This window comes from Diabrotica undecimpunctata, chromosome 6 (assembly GCF_040954645.1).
Source record: "Diabrotica undecimpunctata isolate CICGRU chromosome 6, icDiaUnde3, whole genome shotgun sequence".
Lineage (NCBI taxonomy): Eukaryota > Metazoa > Arthropoda > Insecta > Coleoptera > Chrysomelidae > Diabrotica > Diabrotica undecimpunctata.
The window spans coordinates 49482080-49507019 of NC_092808.1; the positions used below are offsets into that span (position 1 = coordinate 49482080).

A 24940-nucleotide genomic window follows, 5' to 3' on the forward strand; every position below is an offset into this window, starting at 1 on the left:
AAGGGGTACACCACAAAAAACCTGCCTGGATATCATAGTTAAATTGTCAGTCCTATTACTTATTGTCTATTATCGACTTCTTCTTAAAGTGCCCTATCAAGTCCCCTTGACGTTGGCGATTAACGTGGCGAAACTGTCTCTGTCTTAAGCTATTCTAAAGAGTTGCTCAGCTTTCCTCATTCCTGTCCACTCCCTGATATTCTTCAACCAAGAGGCCTGCTTTCTACAAATTCCTCTGCGTCCTTCGATTTTACCCATCATAATAAGTTGAAGAATATTATATCGGTCTCCCCTTACTACGTGTCTAAAATAGGCCATCTTTCTACATTTGATGTTATCAAGAAGCTCGCGAGCAGTATTTGCTCTCTCAAGGACTGTCACATTTGTCAGCATAGCCGTCCATGGAATTTTGAGTATACGTCTGTGCAGCCACATTTCAAAGGCCTCCAGACGATTAATGGTGGATATTTTTAATGTCCATGTCCTTTACAATTGTATAGATAGATTGAAATAAAAGTGGGGTTAATAAAACAAAGAGCAGAACATGTAGAAATTGGACATTTTACAGTAAAAGAGTAAAACCTTTTTCAAGTATAGACGATAATATAGAAATATTACATTAATATGCTTGCAATAGGAAGATTCATATTGTGTTAAGCTGATAATAATTACTTTTTATTTATGGACTATAGGAGTGTTCCGATGAATTTTATTAAAACATACACTTCAGAAGTGTATGTTGCTTCCATATAAATCCACAAGGAATCTACGTTCCTGTAGTTGGCTGTATACCATATATTAAAATTTTTTTATTAAAATCCTTTGTAAAAGGTATATATTTAAAAACCCAAATGGGCTATGTTAGACAAAACGCTTTCGGAATCCATATTCCATCATCAGTGTCCTAGAAAATATATAACCCTAATCCTATGATAGTATGGGAGTGAAAGTCATGAAAGTCTTTCTGGAGATATTCGAACTCTCATCCAACGTTCGGTTGAAAACATCCATGTTTCATTTAAATTACTCAACAATTTGGATCAACACATATCTAATTCCAAAGATCCCATCAATTATATGGATCGGAGTGGAGTGTATAGACTTAAATGTTCAGATTGCAATGCCTCTTACATAGGTAGAACATGCAGATCACTATCCTCACGTTCTCTTGAGCACACAAAAAGAGAAAATACTTCCACTTTCTCTCAACATCTCAAAGAACATAACCATACCCTCAATATCCCAGACATTTCACTTATTCACAATATCCCCCAAAAAAATTTCCTTAAGTCAATTTGTCCCCGCTTCTCTCTATTCATCCCAAACCTCAAGTCCGACCCCCCATACCTTATGTTGTCCATGCTTCTTTTCGGCACCTCTAAATTTTAGACTATTCATCATCCCTTTCAAACAAACCTCTCAGTTCTCATTTTACTCTTCTACACAACTCCCTTAGGGTTTGGTTGCGGTTCTCTGGGGATCTTAGCCTTCTGTAGTCTTTCCGTATCTCACAATTTTTTCAAAAAACACCATAATTTTCTTCTTTTTTACTTAATTTTAACAGAGCCACCAAAAACCATTTCATTTTCACAATTAAGGTCTATATACACCTGCATATCATTCAACTTATAACTTATCCTTTTATATTTCTTATGTACCTAGTGTTGCTTTATGACAGATAGGGCATTTCTCAAATTATAAGTTGAGTACTATATGTTCAACATACTACAAAACCATGCCCCAACCATCAAATTTTGTTTATTTCATATAATAGTTCAACGAACACCTTAAGACCCTTATATTCATTAAGAATAAAAAACAAATTTCACAACTTAATCATCAGTAAAGATGACACACATAATTTTTGTTTTCCTTAATTTTAACAGAGCCAACCCACAACCATTTCATTTTCACAATTAAGGTCATTATACACCTGCAACTCATTCAACTTATAACATCCTTTTATATTTCTCATGTACCTAGTGTTGCTTTATGACAGATAGGGCCTTTCTTAAGTTATAAGTTGAGTACTATACTATTAACATACTACAAAACCATGTCCCAACCATCAAATTTTGTTCATTTCATATAATAGTTAATACAATAAAACTTCCACACCACTTAGTCCGTTAACACCCAATCAGAGATGTATGTTCATGAACTTATAACTTAAAAAGTTTTACATTTACCAGGTACCAAATGTTGTTTTTTGACATACAGGGCCTGCTATAATTGAGTTATAAGTTAAATATTACATGGACATTATACTATAAAAGTTTTATTTTATTCACTCAAGAACACTTTCATATTTCAAATATATTCATTCATATTCCACCAATAACAATAAAATTTAAAGATCTCAACTTCCCACATGTGTCTAGTTTCTATTTTCCAGGTACCAAATGTTGAAGAAACATAAAGGGCCTTATATTAAAATCTCTATATCACAATACTACTGCACACATGTAGAGTTGGTTGCCTAACTATAACCACATAATTTTCCCTCCACAATTCATCGTATATACATAATTTTAAAACAACAGCATTGATGGTTGATACTGTTATATTAATTTATTTCACTTTAACAATTTTAAATATTGTTTGCTTTTGTCTTAAGTAGACACATACAGTTATATTGACTGCTCTGTTACGACTTCCGTCCTAACTTGTCAACATTGTCATTTCAATCAGTTGCTTCCATAAAGTCCTCGTAGACACACCGTCTCAGGACTAGCAACTTCACGTGGAGTCATATGTCGCCATGTTACCTAATAATACTGTAAACCAAATGTAACTAATTATTTTTTAACGGGTTTTTACCCATATATTTAGTGGCTACATTCATGTACTCCTAGTAAGTATTAACCACACTTTACATTAACCTTGGTCAAAATTTAAACTTCATGTTCTTTTTAATTAAGTGGTTATAGCTTTTCTAGGACACTGATGATGGAATATGGATTCCGAAAACGTTTTGTCTAACATAGCCCGTTTGGGTTTTTAAATATATACCTTTTACAAAGGATTTTAATAAAATTGCTTCCCTATAACTTTACTTTATATTACCTGTGTATATTTCGATTTCGATTAATTTTGGAAAATAAATACTCTACAATAGTGATTGGAATTACTTACAGTTGTGTCTGTAAATTTAATAGGCAATGAGCGGCTGTCAGGATATATCTTTTATTAATGATACTTCCACCACACCTAAACTCTGAACCTGCGCCTGTAAAAAAAATTGAAGAGATTAATAATGTGTACCTAATAAATTTTAATGCTAATACTCGAATATCAAGTATTTTGTGATTATTTTATTATGTTAATTATTCCATCACGAATAATAAAACAATATACTGAATAACTTATACATTAAACGTATCAAGTAGAAACATAAATTTGAATAAGAAATTTTCGTTATTAAAGTAATTTTGTAGACATACCAATTATATTATGCAGCATAATATACAGTAGGTACTATAGTAAATTCGCTAATCCCAATTCCAACTGTCAAATGAATTTAGTAATTATATTTTTGCGAAGTTAGTTAATTTTTGACAGAATAGAAGTAGCTAGAAATTACTATACAACCAAGCATACGTGGTCTTAGCCAATATTAATAGTACACAAATACAAATAAAACAAAACTTTAAAGCTAATTACCACCACTTAATACTTATTTATTTACACCATGTAACGTATTGATAACAAATAATAAAATTATTTATTGTACAAAATAAGAATATTGTGAAGAAATAAATTCCACAAAATTAGGTAAGCAATCAGAAATGGATAGTGTGACACATGTCTGCAGGAATCATATTATGTCATTGCGGTTATAATTTTGGTAGAAGAGAACTAACATAAACTTTCGTCTTATTATCTTCTTACGCGATTGGGTAGTTGAACTGAGCCAATATCACGAGCACAATTAGAAAGCAATGAGTAGTGAAGACGAGTACACCACGGATGAGGGCAAAAGAAGGAAAGGCTCACAAACATTTGGTATTGGAAAGTGCGCAAAAACTAAAAGATCTCCAGACATGAAAGAGAAAAAAGAAGATAACTCAGGAAAAATAATGGATATGATCCAAGGCTTGCAACGATTTATAGAATCAGAAATGAAGGAAATAAAACAAGAACAAAAAAAATGTCTAACAGAAATTCAAGATCTGAAAAAGGAAAATACGCAAATCAGGAAAGAAAATCAAGACATCAAGAAAGATCTTATACAAGCAATGGACAAAATTGAAAGTCTTGAGAACGAGAAAAGAAGAAATAATGTAGTAATTCAGGGACTACCAATAGAAACAAATAACGTAGAAACAGTGAAGAGCAATATGCAAAGATTTATAAGTACGTACCTGAACATTGAGATTGAAATAGAAAGAGCAATTAAAATAGGAGAAAAGACCTGTTTTTTAAAACTAAAAGATAGCAACCAGAAATACACACTTATGAACAATAAAGCCAAAAGAAGAAATATTATAGAACACAATGTATGTATAAATGATGATATTATGAGCGAACAGCAGAGAATTATTCAAAAAGAAATTAGAGCTTAAGCTAAGGAAGAAAAGAGTAAAGGGAATACAGTCCAAATGGGGTTTCAAAAACTTATTATAAATGGAGAAGTATGGACGTGGCACAGGGAGATGAAGGCTCTCAATAAATCCAGGAAGAAATAGCAGATAATCAGCCAAATAGAACTGATCAACATGGAATAACAAACAAGGCGAGAAGAAGGTTTAACGATATAATTGAATTGGACAAAAAAGAAAACTGTAACAAAGAAAATTTAATACAAGATCAACGTTCAAATAGACTACAAACGTACATAAAAATGGCTACGTGGAACGTCAGAAGCCTCAATGGAAAAGAGAAAGAATTAATAGATGAATTTGACAAAGCACAATTAGATTTTCTGGCAATCACGGAAACTAAAAAGAAAGGTCAAGGAATGGATGAATTGGATAAAGAACATGTATTTTTGTACATTGGAGTCAGTACCGATAGTAGAGCGGCAGAAGGTGTAGGATGCCTAATGAGAGCAAGCTATATGTCATATTTTAAAAATTGAAAATTTATATCACAAAGAAATTTAAAGATAGAGATAACACTAGATAATTCAGAAATAACAATTATATTAGTCACATATGGCCCTAATGATGACGAACCAATGAAAGTTAAAGAAGAATATTGGGAAGAGCTCAATGATGCTACAGAAAATGTGAAAGGTAGCATAGTCATTCTAGGCGATATGAATAGCAGAGTTGGTAAAAGAGACGATGATAACATAGATATTTTGGGTATGCAGGGGGAAGATACAAGAAACGATAATGGAAGAAGGATGATAGACTTTTGCATGGAGAATAATTTGATTATCGCCAACACATTTTTTGAACACAAGGATATACACAAGTTCACGAGAGAAGTCAGGAGCAGAAATGAAAAATCAATTCTAGATTATGTTCTCATTAATAGAGAATTTAGGAAAGAGGTCACTGATGTCAGAGTTAAAAGAGGTCCGGAAATCTATAGTGACCACTATCTGGTAATGGCAAAGATAAGATTACCCAAAAAACCCCTTAAACCACTAAACAAAGAACGAAAAATAATAAAGTGAACGAGAATATTCAAAACTATAAACTAAATGACCAAAGTCGCGGCCATGTTCAAAAGTAAAATAGAAGAAAAACTAGCCAAATTAACTAATGCACGTAGTACTTACAACTTACAGGAGCTTGGAAACAATTTAAAGAAACCATCGTGACGACAGCAAAAGAAGCGTGTGGAATAAACCATGTAAACAGAAATAAGAAGCAAACACGATGGTGGGACGATGAATTAAAAGTCCAAAGAAAATATAAAAAAAAAATGGAAAATATACTTAAATAAGAAAATAGAAAATAGTTACGAAGAATATAAACGACAAAGAAAGGTGGTGAAAGAAATGGTACTGAAAAAGAAGAAGAAAGCCTGGGATAAGTTTCGAATTAAGATGGAGGCAGATAGTTGGGGTAACCAAAAATTGTTTTACAAGGCACTAAAGACGCTAAGAAAAGGTAAAGGCACAACGATGAAACAGGTGAAACGTAAAGACGCACTGGCACACTGATTATCAGACCAAATGAGATTATAGAAAGATGGAGACAATACTTTAGCGAACTCCTAACACCAAGACAACCGAAAGAGGAAACTTTAATAATAGAAGTAGTCAGAAGAGTCAAGCAGAAGTCAAGGGGAAGAATTTGTTTATTTTGTTTTTGGGATAATTTATTTTTAAGAAGAAGGTATAAGTAAGTACCTAGTCGAAGTTACAACTGGTTCCAGGGTTGATTCTTTTCTGACGTAGTTGTTCCCCAGAGGTCCAGATCTGACCTTATTATTCCCAGACAACTTTGAGAAACCAGCGGGAAGTATCTCCTTTCTAAAATAATACCGAATCATATTTAGGGACTAAGTAGGTTGAGGTTTTAAATCCTCCCTTTTAACTCAGTTGTACGGTTTTATGTGTACACATTTAATCCGAGAGTTATTAATTTGTATTTTATTATTATATATTTAACCTTTGGACATCTAACCCATCAGGATAGTGTCCTCATTACTTTATTAGAACATTCAGTTGAAATCCGAAGTACAGAGTTACATCTCTAGTAGGCAAGTGAATTACCTTTTTAGGTCATATCATTAAAATTTTCTCATATTTTGTTATTTGTAAATTCAGATGATCAAGGATCAGTTGTGTATAACCAGGGAATTTATTTTTTTGTATATAAGTAACTAGGTTGACTGTAGCTAATTGGTGGTGGGTGGTTATAAAAAAAAATTATACTGTATATATTTGGATAAGGAATAAATTTTTGGTGAAAACTAAATATTTCAATTAATACCTGTTTCCCTTTTTATTTCAGCAAACAGCTTTACAAGATGCCTTGAAAAGTATATGTTAATACTTTCCTGGCGCCCACTCACACTTTTGAGCAACTTGAATAATCACTTTTATTTACATTAGTTATACATTATATATATATATATATATATATATATATATATATATATATATATATATATATATATATATATAAATAAACTAAGGTACACTCGAAGAGTGGTGGGTTTTTCGGTCAAAGTGGAGAAATAAAAGACAAAGAAGGTGGCTACTTCATCTATTTATTGAAGACGTTTCGCTTTCTGCTCAGAAAGCATCATCAGTTCATCTAAAAAGAACAATATGAAACCAAACATCCATAGAGAAGTTACAACAAAAGTGTGTTACCTTACAAAGACATGTAGCAGTCAGTGATGTTAAAAATATGAAAAAGCTTACAAAGCTGGACATTCAGAGTTAACGTTGTAAATAACAATTAATTGAAACTAGGTAAAGTTTGCAATTTGACAAAATTAGCACAGCAAAAGAACATGTGATAAAAAAATACATGTATATAAAAATTTTTATAAAAAATTAGTAAAAAACATTAAGGTTTATTTTAAAGTGTAAAGAACTAGAAAGATCATTAGATTGCACTTCCAACAAATTTATTTAAAAAATTAGATTTTAATTTTAACTTTAGGTAACATTATAAGTTATTAAAGATTAATAGTAATAAAGATAAAATGAAGTTACCAGTCTTTAGCTTACTGAGTCTCGTTAGTAAATGAATTTACAGATTTGACACCCACGCACAACAACGTGAATAGAAGTGGCCTTGATGTCAAAATGACATAAACAGCAAGGCAAGCTACCAACCTCTATGTATTAAGGCGGTATATTCAAAGAATGTGATAAATTTGGTTGACAACTTGTCGTTAAAAAACCAAACAATGAAAGGAAAAGGTGGTTGAGATCACCATTTACCCTACAGTGATTGATCTGTCAACAAAGAGCAACGCAAGAGAAGTCAATCCAATATATCATATATTATAATATTATGACGTCACTAGTTAGCCAGCTAACAGGTGAAGATTAATAAAAATTTCCACAGTCCAAAGGTTCAAACATTAAGGACCGTAATGAAAAGGATTCTATGAATCAGATTCAATTTAAAATTTTATCAAACAAGTTCATCAAAAAAGAACAATTAAGTACTTAATTATGTAAAAGTGATGTTGACAAATAATTCATAAAAAGTAAGTTGATAAATCTTAATTAAAGAAGGAATAATTTATTTATATTTTATTTTTATTTTTATTTAATTTATTATAAGAAAATGTGATAAAGAAAACCCCAATGTGGGACAAAATTTAAGTAAACAACATATCAAGCCTAATTCTGTAAAATTAATGCATGATAAATTTGGCTCAAATTACTAATGTCCGTTCTCTTATTTAGAGTATTAGGATGTTTTAATATTGCACACATTTCTAAAAACTGTCTTTTAACGAGATTGCGTTCAGTGCCAAGAATTTTAACTTCATTAAAGTTTACTTCATGCTTAGTGTTGATGGCATGTTGGGCAAGAGCACAAGTATGCTTAGATAAATTGATATCACTGCGGTGTGTCGTAAGACGCCCTCTCAGTGATCTCCCAGTCTGACCGATGTAACATGAGTCACACTCAGCACAAGGTATATGATATATTACATTCACTTATAATATTAAAACATCCTAATACTCTAAATAAGAGAACGGACATTAGTAATTTGAGCCAAATTTATCATGCATTAATTTTACAGAATTAGGCTTGATATGTTGTTTACTTAAATTTTGTTCCACATTGGGGTTTTCTTTATCACATTTTTTATAATAAATTAAATAAAAATAAAAATAAAATATAAATAAATTATTCCTTCTTTAATTAAGATTTATCAACTTACTTTTTATGAATTATTTGTCAACATCACTTTTACATAATTAAGTAATTGTTCTTTTTTGATGAACTTGTTTGATAAAATTTTAAATTGAATCGGATTCATAGAATCCTTTTCATTACGGTCCTTAATGTTTGAACCTTTGGACTGTGGAAATTTTTATTAATCTTCACCTGTTAGCTGGCTAACTAGTGACGTCATAATATTATAATATATGATATATTGGATTGACTTCTCTTGCGTTGCTCTTTGTTGACAGATCAATCACTGTAGGGTAAATGGTGATCTCAACCACCTTTTCCTTTCATTGTTTGGTTTTTTAACGACAAGTTGTCAACCAAATTTATCACATTCTTTGAATATACCGCCTTAATACATAGAGGTTGGTAGCTTGCCTTGCTGTTTATGTCATTTTGACATCAAGGCCACTTCTATTCACGTTGTTGTGCGTGGGTGTCAAATCTGTAAATTCATTTACTAACGAGACTCAGTAAGCTAAAGACTGGTAACTTCATTTTATCTTTATTACTATTAATCTTTAATAACTTATAATGTTACCTAAAGTTAAAATTAAAATCTAATTTTTTAAATAAATTTGTTGGAAGTACAATCTAATGATCTTTCTAGTTCTTTACACTTTAAAATAAACCTTAATGTTTTTTACTAATTTTTTATAAAAATTTTTATATACATGTATTTTTTTATCACATGTTCTTTTGCTGTGCTAATTTTGTCAAATTGCAAACTTTACCTAGTTTCAATTAATTGTTATTTACAACGTTATCTCTGAATGTCCAGCTTTGTAAGCTTTTTCATATTTTTAACATCACTGACTGCTACATGTCTTTGTAAGGTAACACACTTTTGTTGTAACTTCTCTATGGATGTTTGGTTTCATATTGTTCTTTTTAGATGAACTGATGATGCTTTCTGAGCAGAAAGCGAAACGTCTTCAATAAATAGATGAAGTAGCCACCTTCTTTGTCTTTTATTTCTCCACTTTGACCGAAAAACCCACCACTCTTCGAGTGTACCTTAGTTTATTTTGGATTGACGGTCGTACTCCTTTTCTCGATATATATATATATATATATATATATATATATATATATATATATATATATATATATATATATATATATATATATATATATATATATATATATATATATATATATATATATATATATATATATATATATATTGTGACAATTGGGGTTTATAGAAAATAATTTATAAGTTATATACTACATAATATTAGATATAAAAAAGTATTTGATTAATTTAAATAAGTTATATACTAGAGAATTTTATAAAATTATATTTATGTGAGGGCATTTTTAATAAATTAGCATATAATAATTGTAAAAAGTTTTATTTAGTAATTTTAATTTTGTAAATAGATTTAAGTGAGCCATGTGCCTAGGCAACCAACTATACATACTCCAAGTGTCAAATTAAGAATCATAATACGAATATAAGTGGGGTTATTATAATAATATATTGTTTGAAATGTGTATTTTATTAAATTAGAGTGTTAGTTACTAATTTAATTATATATTCTGATCTGAAAAGCCTAAATGTAAACAAAATTATTAATAGAAAAGAATGGAATTCTCTGGATCTCCGGAGATGGCCATGTTTGCGAAATGGTTTGTTCCAGAAAATTCAGACAAGTATTTGATAGAACAAATTGGAACATGATCTATTACCAGATGGTTCTAGAAATCCAAAACATATAAATACCCGTGATTTGGATTCAAGATGGCAGTTTTTTAGCAGTTTTATCATGAAAGTTAGTTAGAAGATAGATACATTTACTTAGTGAAGTCAATTGTTCAGCAGTTTTTGAAAGTTTTTAGTCAGAAAAGTTTTAGATAGTGCAGTCAGAAGAGTTTTAAGAAGTTTTTAGGTCAGTTTTGGAAGTTTTTAGTCAGAAGTCAAGCAGTTTATTATGAAAGTTAGTTGGAGTCAGTGAATCAAGTACAAATAGTCAAAATGTTTAATATAGTGAGTTAAATGAAGATTAAAAATTATGCATATAATTTAATGCACATTTATAATTATACACAAATAATTATTGAAGATAAAAAAAGGTATATTGGAAGAAATTAAATTATATTATGGTTGGAGATTAGTATAAATCAACTTATAATAATTGGATATTGGTATATTGAAAAGAAGAATAAATATAAATGCTGTTTGCTGGTTTGGTTGGTAGTGTATAGATGCTGGTGAAGAAAAATATATCTTAAATTGGTAGAAGCTGATAATTGAAAAAAGTAATTTCACAAAAAACAAGGAGAACTGAAGTACGAAGACATTCAGTGGTGATTAGAATCTATATACTTAGTGGAAAATAGTTCATTTAGGCATTCAGTGAAAGAAAGGTACAAAATTTTGTTAATATAATTTAGTTAGTGTCATAACAATTTCAATTTTGAAGATAGTTTGTTTAAATTTTAGATTGTCTATAGAATTTAATTAGTTTTATAAGAATATCAGTTTAAAGATAGTTTATTTTAAATTTACATTGACTAGGTTAGATATATATGTGTGTTTCATAATAGTTATAATAAAGATAATTTAAAAAAGTACTTACAAGCTAATTCTTTGAGAACCGCGATAAAAACCCTATATATTATATTATTAAAAATACTCATTGCTCATAATTCAAACAAAAAAAACACATCATAACAATTTGGCACCCAACGCGGTGGCTCTCTATTTAAAAGAATTAGTTTGGGAAGATAAGTGCTCTCATATAATTAAATTAATTATCAGTAGAAAGAAAAAATTATAGATTTTATTTTTAATTATATTTGAACAAGTAAAGTCTCAAAATGTCTCAAGGAAAGAAAGGTACAAGAAGCAAAAAGAATGAAGAAGATGTGGAAGTAGAAACACAACCTATACAAGAGGAGAGTTTAGTTCAAGCTCCACAAGATACTGCAGAAATGAATCCAGAAAGAGAGGAAAATGTCAATATGGCAGCTTTGATGTCATTATTGATGCAGATGAACAAGACAATGGAAGAGAATACGAAAAAAATAGAACACAAAATGGAACAGAATTCACAAGAAGTCAAAGAAGACATGAAAAAAATGGAACAGAAAATGGAAGAGAATTCAAAAGAAATCAAAGAAGACATAAAAAAATTGGAAGAGAATTCAAAAGAAGTCAAAGAAGACATAAAAAAAATGGAACAGAAATTGGAAGAGAATTATAGAAAATTAGAAAAGAAAATAGAAGATAATAATAATAAAATTGTAAAACAAATGGATAAAAAACTTGAAGCTGCAGAGAAAAAAGTAGCAAATGAAATAAAAAGTATACGGAATGACTACAAGAAAAGGATAGACAATGAGAGGACAGAAGTAAAGAGGATTATTCAAGATAATAAGATAGATATAGAACAGAAAATAGAGTTACAGAAATGTAACTTAGAAGTAAAAATTAACGAAGACAGGAGAAACACAGAAGAAAAATTAGACGATATACAACAAAATATCCAAATAAATTGTAATCAAATAAGAAATGTGGAACAGAGAATAGATGATATTTCACAAATGAGAGACATAGGGAGACCTTACTTAAATTTAACAAATGAGACTGGGATTAAATTCTCTGGTAATATAAAAAATTTGCATCCTAGAGTATACATAAATAGTTTAAAACATAAATTAAGATTTGTGAATAATATTAATGATATTAAAGATTATATTAGAGTGACATTAAATGACAATGCAGCAACTTGGTTTGCTAGTATTGAAAATGATTTAGATAACTTTCAAACATTTGAAAATAAATTTTTAAATTATTATTGGGGTGAATTAGAGCAAGCAAAGTTTAGAGAAATTCTATATTTTGGAAAGTATAATCACAATTTAAAATCAAATATGGTAGATTATGCATTAAAACTGATAACAGTTGCAAAATATTTAGAACCACCACTTAGAGAGGATGAAACAGTCTTAAATGTATCTAGACATTTTGATGCTGATGTTGTGCAAACCGTAACTGTACAAAATATTCAAACAATAGATAGTTTCATTAATTTTATTCAAAGAATACAAAGAGGCAATATGACAAGTAATACTAACAACAGAAAAAACAATAATAACTTTCAATATAAAAAAAATGATAATCAACAATATAGACAATCATATAACAATAATACTAGGTATGGTAATAATTTACAAAATTTTAATAATAATAACAGTAATCAAATTAGACAAAATTGTAATAACAATACTAGTTATAATAGACAACATTTTAATAACAGTACTAATAATAATAGACAAGATTTTAACAATAGAAGAAATACAGAGCGACCTAACTATAACAGACAGGTAAATTGTGTTCGAAGGAATAGAAGCTGCGAAGACAGGGAACGAAGTAGTACAAGTCAGGAAAATGTGAGTAGAAGTCATAGTAGGGAAAGACATAGGACATCAGATCCAAGTGGTCAGATACAATCTGACAATTCTAATAATCAAAATTTTGTGCAGTAAACTTTCTGAATTACAAGTTAGGCCATTGCTATTATGAAAAACCTTCTGAATTTATTTCTTTAGATGAAGAGAAAATTATTGAATCTATTAATTTAATTTATATAAATGCTTTGGCCAAAAATAAAATGATTAAAATTATGATAGATACTGGTTCAGAAAGTACATTAGTCTCGGAGAATTTTATTTTTAATACATTGAAACTATCAGATATAATAAAGATTCCAAAAATTAAAATTATTGGTGCAAATAATAAGAAGTTGGGTGAAATTGATAAACTAGCCAATTTTAAAATTAATATTCTTAATAAAGAAATTAATATGCAAGGATTTATTGTCAAGGATTTATGTGTTGATATATTAATGGGAAATGATGAATTGGAAAAGAAGAAAGTAAAGATAGATTTTGAAGAAAAAATGGTAACTTTGGAAGGGCAAATAATTAAATTTATGCAGAAAGATGAGGTAGAAGAAGGAATAAGAGTTGATAGGATATTATTAAAAGAAAATAATGATGTTTATGAAGAAGAAATGTATTTTGATGATAGGGAAATGTCCCAAAAGAATGTAAAGAATAATTATTGTAGTGAATATTTAAGGAATGGAAATTTTAAGCAGATGGATGCCTACGAGGCGGAGTGCGTAAAATTGGAAGCAAGGAATAATGAGTACATAATGAAGAATAATGTTATTTGTAAAGAAGAAGATATGATGAAAGTTTTAAATTGCCCTGAAGAATATAAATCAATAGTCATTTCCATATTGCAGCAACACAAGGGACTTGTCAATAAAGAAAATAGAATTGCACAAAATTATATCCATAGTATAAAAGTTAAAGAAGAAAAAGATTTTAAAACAAAATCATACCCAATACCATATAAATACAGAGAAGAAGTAAACAAAACAATTAATAATATGTTAGAAGATGGGATCATTGAGAAGGCAGACACACGTTTTATTAACCCTATAGTAGTAGTACGAAAAAGATCAGGTGAAATCAGGTTATGTTTGGATGCAAGGAATATTAACAAGATTACTGAAAAGCAATTTGAAGCACCAATGAGTATAGATGGAATATTAGGAAGAATTACAGGAATGTCATTTTTCACTAAAATCGATTTACAGCATAGTTTCTGGTTAATACCTCTAGAAAGAAAAAGTAGACAGTATACAGGATTTCAGATAGATAGATTAGTATATCAATTCAAAGTAGTACCAGTTGGACTTCAATCATCTTGCAGTGTTCTATGTAGATGTCTTCATGATATTTTGGATCAATATGAACATTTTGTAATTCACTACATTGGTGATATATTAATTGTTTCTAAAACGGCTGAAGATCATGAGAAACACCTAAAAATTATAATAAACAGATTAGATAAAGTTGGACTTAAAATAAATCAAGAAAAATGTACAATTTTTCAAAAAGAAGTAATATATTATAAACTTAACACTAATTATAAAAATACTAACAGCTTACTGATATATCCATTTTATTCAATAGACTTGATTTGTTAAATAGATGGTAGATTTCATTGTTGTGAATAAATTTGACATCATACTTGTTGAATTTTGTACATGTGGAAATTGTTGCTACCCTAAAAATCATAATTTGGGGTTAGATACAGAATTAATACTATAAATGTCTTTCTAAAAATAATATGGAAAGTGTAAAACTTACGATTCATATAGATGAAAGCCTTGTGAATGGAAATCTTGTCTATAAATAAACAGAATACAAAATAATTATAGAACCTTACATTAGTTGTTTTTAATTTTTGACATAGCCTCCATTTTCATTGCTCCAATTGACATGACAGTTTGACCATAGAATAGCCGAACTGTGCTTGCTCCGTTGTTCTCTGTTTTGACATAGACAGCGAACAGGGATGTATTTAACACATTTTAAATAAAAAAAAAAAAAAAAAAAAAATTGATTTATTAAATTTAATAAGGGATAAGAAAATTAATATTTAAAAAAATAATAAGTAAATTATTTATTTTAAATTTAAATTTTGGGGTATTGTGACAATTGGGGTTTATAGAAAATAATTTATAAGTTATATACTACATAATATTAGATATAAAAAAGTATTTGATTAATTTAAATAAGTTATATACTAGAGAATTTTATAAAATTATATTTATGTGAGGGCATTTTTAATAAATTAGCATATAATAATTGTAAAAAGTTTTATTTAGTAATTTTAATTTTGTAAATAGATTTAAGTGAGCCATGTGCCTAGGCAACCAACTATACATACTCCAAGTGTCAAATTAAGAATCATAATACGAATATAAGTGGGGTTATTATAATAATATATTGTTTGAAATGTGTATTTTATTAAATTAGAGTGTTAGTTACTAATTTAATTATATATTCTGATCTGAAAAGCCTAAATGTAAACAAAATTATTAATAGAAAAGAATGGAATTCTCTGGATCTCCGGAGATGGCCATGTTTGCGAAATGGTTTGTTCCAGAAAATTCAGACAAGTATTTGATAGAACAAATTGGAACATGATCTATTACCAGATGGTTCTAGAAATCCAAAACATATAAATACCCGTGATTTGGATTCAAGATGGCAGTTTTTTAGCAGTTTTATCATGAAAGTTAGTTAGAAGATAGATACATTTACTTAGTGAAGTCAATTGTTCAGCAGTTTTTGAAAGTTTTTAGTCAGAAAAGTTTTAGATAGTGCAGTCAGAAGAGTTTTAAGAAGTTTTTAGGTCAGTTTTGGAAGTTTTTAGTCAGAAGTCAAGCAGTTTATTATGAAAGTTAGTTGGAGTCAGTGAATCAAGTACAAATAGTCAAAATGTTTAATATAGTGAGTTAAATGAAGATTAAAAATTATGCATATAATTTAATGCACATTTATAATTATACACAAATAATTATTGAAGATAAAAAAAGGTATATTGGAAGAAATTAAATTATATTATGGTTGGAGATTAGTATAAATCAACTTATAATAATTGGATATTGGTATATTGAAAAGAAGAATAAATATAAATGCTGTTTGCTGGTTTGGTTGGTAGTGTATAGATGCTGGTGAAGAAAAATATATCTTAAATTGGTAGAAGCTGATAATTGAAAAAAGTAATTTCACAAAAAACAAGGAGAACTGAAGTACGAAGACATTCAGTGGTGATTAGAATCTATATACTTAGTGGAAAATAGTTCATTTAGGCATTCAGTGAAAGAAAGGTACAAAATTTTGTTAATATAATTTAGTTAGTGTCATAACAATTTCAATTTTGAAGATAGTTTGTTTAAATTTTAGATTGTCTATAGAATTTAATTAGTTTTATAAGAATATCAGTTTAAAGATAGTTTATTTTAAATTTACATTGACTAGGTTAGATATATATGTGTGTTTCATAATAGTTATAATAAAGATAATTTAAAAAAGTACTTACAAGCTAATTCTTTGAGAACCGCGATAAAAACCCTATATATTATATTATTAAAAATACTCATTGCTCATCATTCAAACAAAAAACACATCATAACAATATATATATATATATATATATATATATATATATATATATATATATATATATATATATATATATATATATATATATATATATATATATTGTGACGATTGGGGTTTATAGAAAATAATTTATAAGTTATATACTACATAATATTAGATATAAAAAAGTATTTGATTATTTTAAATAAGTTATATACTAGAGAATTTAATAAAAATATATTTATGTGAGGGCATTTTTAATAAATTAGCATATAATAATTGTAAAAAGTTGTATTTTAGTAATTTTAATGTTGTAAATAGATTTAAGTGAGCCATGTGCTTAGGCAACCAACTATACAGTGGATTGACAGATAGAAATTAATCATAATACGAATATAAGTGGGGTTATAATAATAATGTTGGTTTGAGGTGTTTAATTTATATATATTTGATGATTTAAATGTTTATTCTGATCTGAAAAGCCTAAATGTCAACAAAATTATCAATGGAACATTAACGAATTCTTCAGAGTGCAGAGTGTGACCATTGTTTACAGTCGAACATTCTCGAAATAATGATTATGGCGGTGGATCGAACAGATATTTTTTTCGAGAACATCTATATAGAAGTGATAGAACAAATTGGAACATGATTTCTTACCAGATGGTTCTGGAAGATTGAAAAGATATAAATACCCGTGATTTGGATTCAAGATGGCAGTTTTTAGTTAGAAGTCAAACAGTTTATTATGAAAGTTAGTAGAAGATAGACACAATTAATTAGTGAAGTCAATTGTTCACAGTTTTAGTAAATCAGTCAAGCAGTTTTATAAGAAATATGAAAGTTAGTTGGAGATAGTCCAATTGTTTAATATAATTAAAAAAAGTATATTGGAAGAAATTAAATTATATTATGGTTGGAGATTAGTATAAATCAACTTATAATAAGTGGATATTAGTATATTGAAAAGAAGAATAAATATAAATGCTGTTTGCTGGTTTGGTTGGTGGTGTATCAATGCTGGTGAAGAAAACTATATCTTAAATTGGTAGAAGCTGATAATTGGAAAAAGTAATTTCACAAAAAACAAGGATAACTGAAGTACGAAGACATTCAGTGGTGATTAGAATCTATATAGTAGAAAACAGTTCATTTAGGCATTCAGTGAAAGAAAGGTACAAAATTTTGTTAATATAATTTAGTTAGTGTCATAACAATTTCAATTATAAAGATAGTTTTGTTTAAATTGTAGATTGTCTAAATAATTTAATTAGTTTTATAAGAATATCAATTTAAAGATAGTTTATTTTAAATTTACATTGGCTAAGTTAGATATATATGTGTGTTTCATAATAGTCATAATAAAGATAATTTAAAAAAGTACTTACAAGCTAATTCTTTGAGAACCGCGATTAAAACCCTATATTATTAAAAATACTCATTGCTCATCCTTCAAACAAAAAACACATCACAACAATTTGGCACCCAACGCGGTGGCTCTCTATTTAAAAGAATTAGTTTGGGAAGATAAGGGCTCTCATATAATTAAATTAATTTTCATTAAAAAGCAAAAATTATAGAATTTATTTTTAATTATATTTGAACAAGTAAAGTCTCAAAATGTCTCAAGGAAAGAAAGGTACAAGAAGCAAAAAGAATGAAGAAGATGTGGAAGTAGAAACACAACCTATACAAGAGGAGAGTTTAGTTGAAGTTCCACAAGATACTGCAGAAATGAATCCAGAAAGAGAGGAAAATGTCAATATGGCAGCTTTGATGTCATTAATGATGCAGATGAACAAGACAATGGAAGAGAATACGAAAAAAATTGAAGAGAATTCAAAAGAAATCAAAGAAGATATAAAAAAATTGGAAGAGAATTCAAAACAAGTCAAAGAAGACATAAAAAAATTGGAAGAGAATTCAAAAGAAATCAAAGAAGACATGAAAAAAATGGTACAGAAATTGGAAGAGAATTATAGAAAATTAGAAAAGAAAATAGAAGATAATAATAATAAAATTGTAAAACAAATGGAAAAACAAATGGATAAAAAACTTGAAACTGCAGAGAAAAAAGTTGCAAATGAAATAAAAAGTATACGGAATGACTACAAGAAAAGGATAGACAATGAGAGGACAGAAGTAAAGAGGATTATTCAAGATAATAAAATAGATATAGAACAGAAAATAAAGTTACAGAAATGTAACTTAGAAGTAAAAATTAACGAAGACAGGAGAAACACAGAAGAAAAATTAGATGATATACAACAAAATATTCAAATAAATAGTAATCAAATAAGAAATGCGGAACAGAGAATAGATGATATTTCACAAATGAGAGACATAGGGAGACATTACTTAAATTTAACAAATGAGACTGGGATTAAATTCTCTGGTAATATAAAAAATTTGCATCCTAGAGTATACATAAATAGTTTAAAACATAAATTAAGATTGGTGGATAATATTAATGATATTAAAGATTATATTAGAATGACATTAAATGACAATGCAGCAACTTGGTTTGCTAGTATTGAGAATGATTTAGATAATTTTCAAACATTTGAAAATAAATTTTTAAATTATTATTGGGGTGAATTAGAGCAAGCCAAGTTTAGAGAAATTCTATATTTTGGAAAGTATAATTACAATGTAAAATCAAATATGGTAGATTATGCATTAAAACTGATAACAGTTGCAAAATATTTAGAACCACCACTTAGAGAGGATGAAACAGTCTTAAATGTATCTAGACATTTTGATGCTGATGTTGTGCTAACCGTAACTGTACAAAATATTCAAACAATAGATAGTTTTATTAATTTTATTCAAAGAATACAAAGAGGTAATATGACAAGTAATAATAACAACAACAAAAACAATAATTATAGGTATGGTGATAGTTTACAAAATTTTAATAATACTAACAGTAATCCAAATAGACAGAACTTTAATAATAATACTAGTTATAATAGACAAATTTTTAATAATAATACTAATTATAATAGACAACATTTTAATAACAGTACTAATAATAATAGACAAGATTTTAACAATAGAAGAAATACAGAGCGACCTAACTATAACAGACAGGTAAATTGTGTTCAAAGGAATAGAAGCTGCGAAGACAGGGAACGAAATAGTACAAGTCAGGAAAATGTGAGTAGAAGTCATAGTAGGGAAAGACATAGGACACCAGATCCAAGTGGTCAGATACAATCTGACAATTCTAATAATCAAAATTTTGTGCAGTAAACTTTCTGAATTACAAGTTAGGCCATTGCTATTATGAAAAACCTTCTGAATTTATTTCTTTAGATGAGGATAAAATTATTGACTCTATTAATTTAATTTATATAAATGCTTTGGCCAAAAATAAAATGATTAAAATTATGATAGATACTGGTTCAGAAAGTACATTAGTCTCGGAGAATTTTATTTTTAATACATTAAAACTATCAGATATAATAAAGATTCCAAAAATTAAAATTATTGGTGCAAATAATAAGAAGTTGGGTGAAATTGATAAACTAGCCAATTTTAAAATTAATATTCTTAATAAAGAAATTAATATGCAAGGATTTATTGTCAAGGATTTATGTGTTGATATATTAATGGGAAATGATGAATTGGAAAAGAAGAAAGTAAAGATAGATTTTGAAGAAAAAATGGTAACTTTGGAAGGGCAAATAATTAAATTTATGCAGAAAGATGAGGTGGAAGAAGGAATAAGAGTTGATAGGATATTATTAAAAGAAAATAATGATGTTTATGAAGAAGAAATGTATTTTGATGATAGGGAAATGTCCCAGAAAAATGTAAAGAATAATTATTGTAGTGAATATTTAAGGAATGGAAATTTTAAGCAGATGGATGCCTACGAGGCGGAGTGCGTAAAATTGGAAGCAAGGAATAATGAGTACATAATAAAGAATAATTTTATTTGTAAAAAAGAAGATATAATGAAAGTTTTAAATTGCCCTGAAGAATATAAATCAATAGTCATTTCCATATTGCAGCAACACAAGGGACTTGTCAATAAAGAAAATAGAATTGCACAAAATTATATCCATAGTATAAAAGTTAAAGAAGAAAAAGATTTTAAAACAAAATCATACCCAATACCATATAAATACAGAGAAGAAGTAAACAAAACAATTAATAATATGTTAGAAGATGGGATCATTGAGAAGGCAGACACACGTTTTATTAACCCCATAGTAGTAGTACGAAAAAGATCAGGTGAAATCAGGTTATGTTTGGATGCAAGGAATATTAACAAGATTACTGAAAAGCAATTTGAAGCACCAATGAGTATAGATGGAATATTAGGAAGAATTACAGGAATGTCATTTTTCACTAAAATCGATTTACAGCATAGTTTCTGGTTAATACCTCTAGAACGAAAAAGTAGACAGTATACAGGATTTCAGATAGATGGAGTAGTATATCAATTCAAAGTAGTACCATTTGGACTTCAATCATCTTGCAGTGCTCTATGTAGATGTCTTCATGATATTTTGGATCAATATGAACATTTTGTAATTCACTACATTGATGATATATTAATTTTTTCTAAAACGGCTGAAGATCATGAGAAACACCTAAAAATTATAATAAATAGATTAGACAAAGTTGGACTAAAAATAAATCAAGAAAAATGTACATTTTTTCAAAAAGAAGTCATATATCTAGGTTATAAACTTAACACTAAGGGAATCGAAATGGATCCAGAACGGACACAAGTCATTCAGGAATATAAAACACCACACAATTTAAGAACTTTAAGAGGATTTATTGGAATAATTAATTATTATAAAAGGATGATACCAGATCTAAGTATAAAAGAAATTCCATTACTTGAACTACTGAGAAAAGGTGTAAAATGGAGATGGGATCAGAGAAGAGAACTAGCATTCCAAGAAATTAAAAACATTTTTCTGTCAAATTTGAAAATATACTATCCTGACTACACACAGCCATTCATATTAAGAACAGATGCATCAATAGAGAGATTATCAGGGGTATTATTACAAATACATGATGGGGTCGAATACCCAATACAATTCATTTCAAGAATTACAAAGCCACATGAAAAGGGTTACTCAGTTTCAGAATTAGAACTAGCAAGTATAATACACTGTGTCACAAAATTAAGATTTTATTTGTTGGGTAATGAATTTACAATAGAAACAGATCACCAAGCTTTAACGTCTATATTAAATAACAAATATGGAAACAGTAGAATACATCGGTGGAGTCTAATACTTAGTGAATACTGCTTTAAAATCAAATACATTTCTGGAAAATCCAATATAGTGGCAGATGCTTTATCAAGGTTAGAAAATACACCACAAAAAGGGCAGCGAACAATAAAAATTGGATTAAATCAATTAGTAGAAAGTACTGGATTATATTCTAAAGAAGAAATTATAAGAGATCAGATCAATTTGAGTGAAAAACAAAAAGTCCTTAAGAAAGATGGAGTTTATTATAAAATAATAAATGGCATAGAAGTATATGTAATAACTAGAACTTTAGCAAAGAAAATATTGAAAAATTTACATAACAATTATATGCATATTGGTTCAAGAAAGCTATGGATGCTATTTAGGAACAATTATTTTGCAAAGAATGACATAAGTATAGCAAAAGAAATTACTACCCAATGCCCAATATGTCAACTAAACAAAGAAAAGAATTTCAAAAACCAGAACACATATAAATCTAATGTGGTATATGAAAAACTAAATACAGTTTCCATGGATTTTATTTCAAATTTAGTTCTCAGTCCAACAGGAAAAAAGCATATACTAGTGATAGTTGATTTATATACAAAATTTATTAAACTATATCCCTGCTCCAGAACAAATGTTAAAACATTAAAATTATATATTAATCAATTTTTCGAAGAAATAGGACCATTTAGAAATTGCATAATAGATAATGCTACATATTATAACAACCAAAAATTTCGGACATTTTGTGAGAAAAAGGGAATCAACATTCATTTTACAAGTATCAGACATCCTCAGGCAAATCCTGCAGAAAGATATATTAAAGAAGTTATAAAATATTTAAGGATACTGTGCTAAAATCAACACGAAACTTGGCAGCAACATATACCACAAGTAGAGTATTTTTTAAATAATACACATAATTTGAATACAGAGGAAGTACCAGAATATTTAATGTTTGGCCATATAGGAAACAGAAAGTGGATTAGTGAATATAATCAGGATATGTTAGAACAAGTAATGCAGAGAGTGAATAACCGAATTAGGAGGAAAGCTGAAAAATATATCAGAAGACAAAATCGAAATATAAAAAAACCAATCACATTTCAAAAAGGAGACCTAGTGTTAATTCGTTCACTTAGAAAAAGTAATGTTAAAGAAAACCGTTGTAAGAAATTACAACCAATGTTTGAAGGTCCATATACAATTGAAAATCAGAATGGACTAAATAGTTATGTGTTAATAGATGCAGAGAACAGACTAAGAGGCATATTTCATATCAACGACATTTTTCAATATCATGAAGAGATTGAATAATGTTTTCTATACCTTTAACACAAATATAATAACACTAATAACTTACTGATAGATCCATTTCATAGATAGATGGTAGATTTCTTTGTTGTGAATCAATTTGACATCATACTTGTTGAATTTTGTATATATGGAAATTAATTTGTACCCTAAAAATCATAATTTGGGGTTAGACACAAAATTGATACTATAATTGCTATAAAAATGTCTTTCTAATATAATATAATAAAGTGGAAAAACTTACCAATTTATATTGATGAAAGTTATTTTGAATGGAAATAATTCCTAGATTTTGTCTATAAATAAACAGAACACAATATAGATTATATTTTTAATTAAGGTTATATTTTATTCTCTGGTATAATATCCATTGCCCCATTTGACATGACAGTTTGACCATAGAATAGCCGAACTGTGCTCCGTTGTTCTCTGCTTTGATATAGACAGCGAACAGGGATGTATTTAACACATTTTAAATAAAAAAAAAAAAATTGATTTATTAAATTTAATAAGGTATGAGAAAATTAATATTTAAAAAAATAATAAGTAAATTATTTATTTTAAATATTATTTTTGGGGTATTGTGACGATTGGGGTTTATAGAAAATAATTTATAAGTTATATACTACATAATATTAGATATAAAAAAGTATTTGATTATTTTAAATAAGTTATATACTAGAGAATTTAATAAAAATATATTTATGTGAGGGCATTTTTAATAAATTAGCATATAATAATTGTAAAAAGTTGTATTTTAGTAATTTTAATGTTGTAAATAGATTTAAGTGAGCCATGTGCTTAGGCAACCAACTATACAGTGGATTGACAGATAGAAATTAATCATAATACGAATATAAGTGGGGTTATAATAATAATGTTGGTTTGAGGTGTTTAATTTATATATATTTGATGATTTAAATGTTTATTCTGATCTGAAAAGCCTAAATGTCAACAAAATTATCAATGGAACATTAACGAATTCTTCAGAGTGCAGAGTGTGACCATTGTTTACAGTCGAACATTCTCGAAATAATGATTATGGCGGTGGATCGAACAGATATTTTTTTCGAGAACATCTATATAGAAGTGATAGAACAAATTGGAACATGATTTCTTACCAGATGGTTCTGGAAGATTGAAAAGATATAAATACCCGTGATTTGGATTCAAGATGGCAGTTTTTAGTTAGAAGTCAAGCAGTTTATTATGAAAGTTAGTAGAAGATAGACACAATTAATTAGTGAAGTCAATTGTTCACAGTTTTAGTAAATCAGTCAAGCAGTTTTATAAGAAATATGAAAGTTAGTTGGAGATAGTCCAATTGTTTAATATAATTAAAAAAAGTATATTGGAAGAAATTAAATTATATTATGGTTGGAGATTAGTATAAATCAACTTATAATAAGTGGATATTGGTATATTGAAAAGAAGAATAAATATAAATGCTGTTTGCTGGTTTGGTTGGTGGTGTATCAATGCTGGTGAAGAAAACTATATCTTAAATTGGTAGAAGCTGATAATTGGAAAAAGTAATTTCACAAAAAACAAGGATAACTGAAGTACGAAGACATTCAGTGGTGA

The 24940-nt window shown here is 28.3% G+C and overlaps 1 protein-coding gene and 1 long non-coding RNA gene across 3 annotated transcripts in view; both read right to left on the reverse strand.

Annotated features, from left to right (window-relative positions):
- The window catches only part of LOC140443431 (serine protease grass-like), a 108879-nt gene that overhangs the window by 37524 nt on the left and 46415 nt on the right, over positions 1-24940 (reverse strand). Inside the window, exon 4 of the mRNA XM_072534685.1 lies at positions 3136-3229. Within this exon, the coding sequence (XP_072390786.1) occupies positions 3136-3229 (94 nt within the window). The remainder of the gene's footprint in view (positions 1-3135; positions 3230-24940) is intronic.
- Positions 14094-15232, reverse strand: LOC140443432 (uncharacterized). Of its 2 annotated transcripts, none has more exons than XR_011951208.1 (3): positions 15082-15232; positions 14795-14919; positions 14094-14674 (listed from the first exon to the last, which is right to left on the reverse strand). It is a non-coding gene; the product is annotated as an uncharacterized lncRNA (long non-coding RNA). The 2 variants fall into 2 exon arrangements; XR_011951207.1 differs by having other exon boundaries at positions 15003-15232.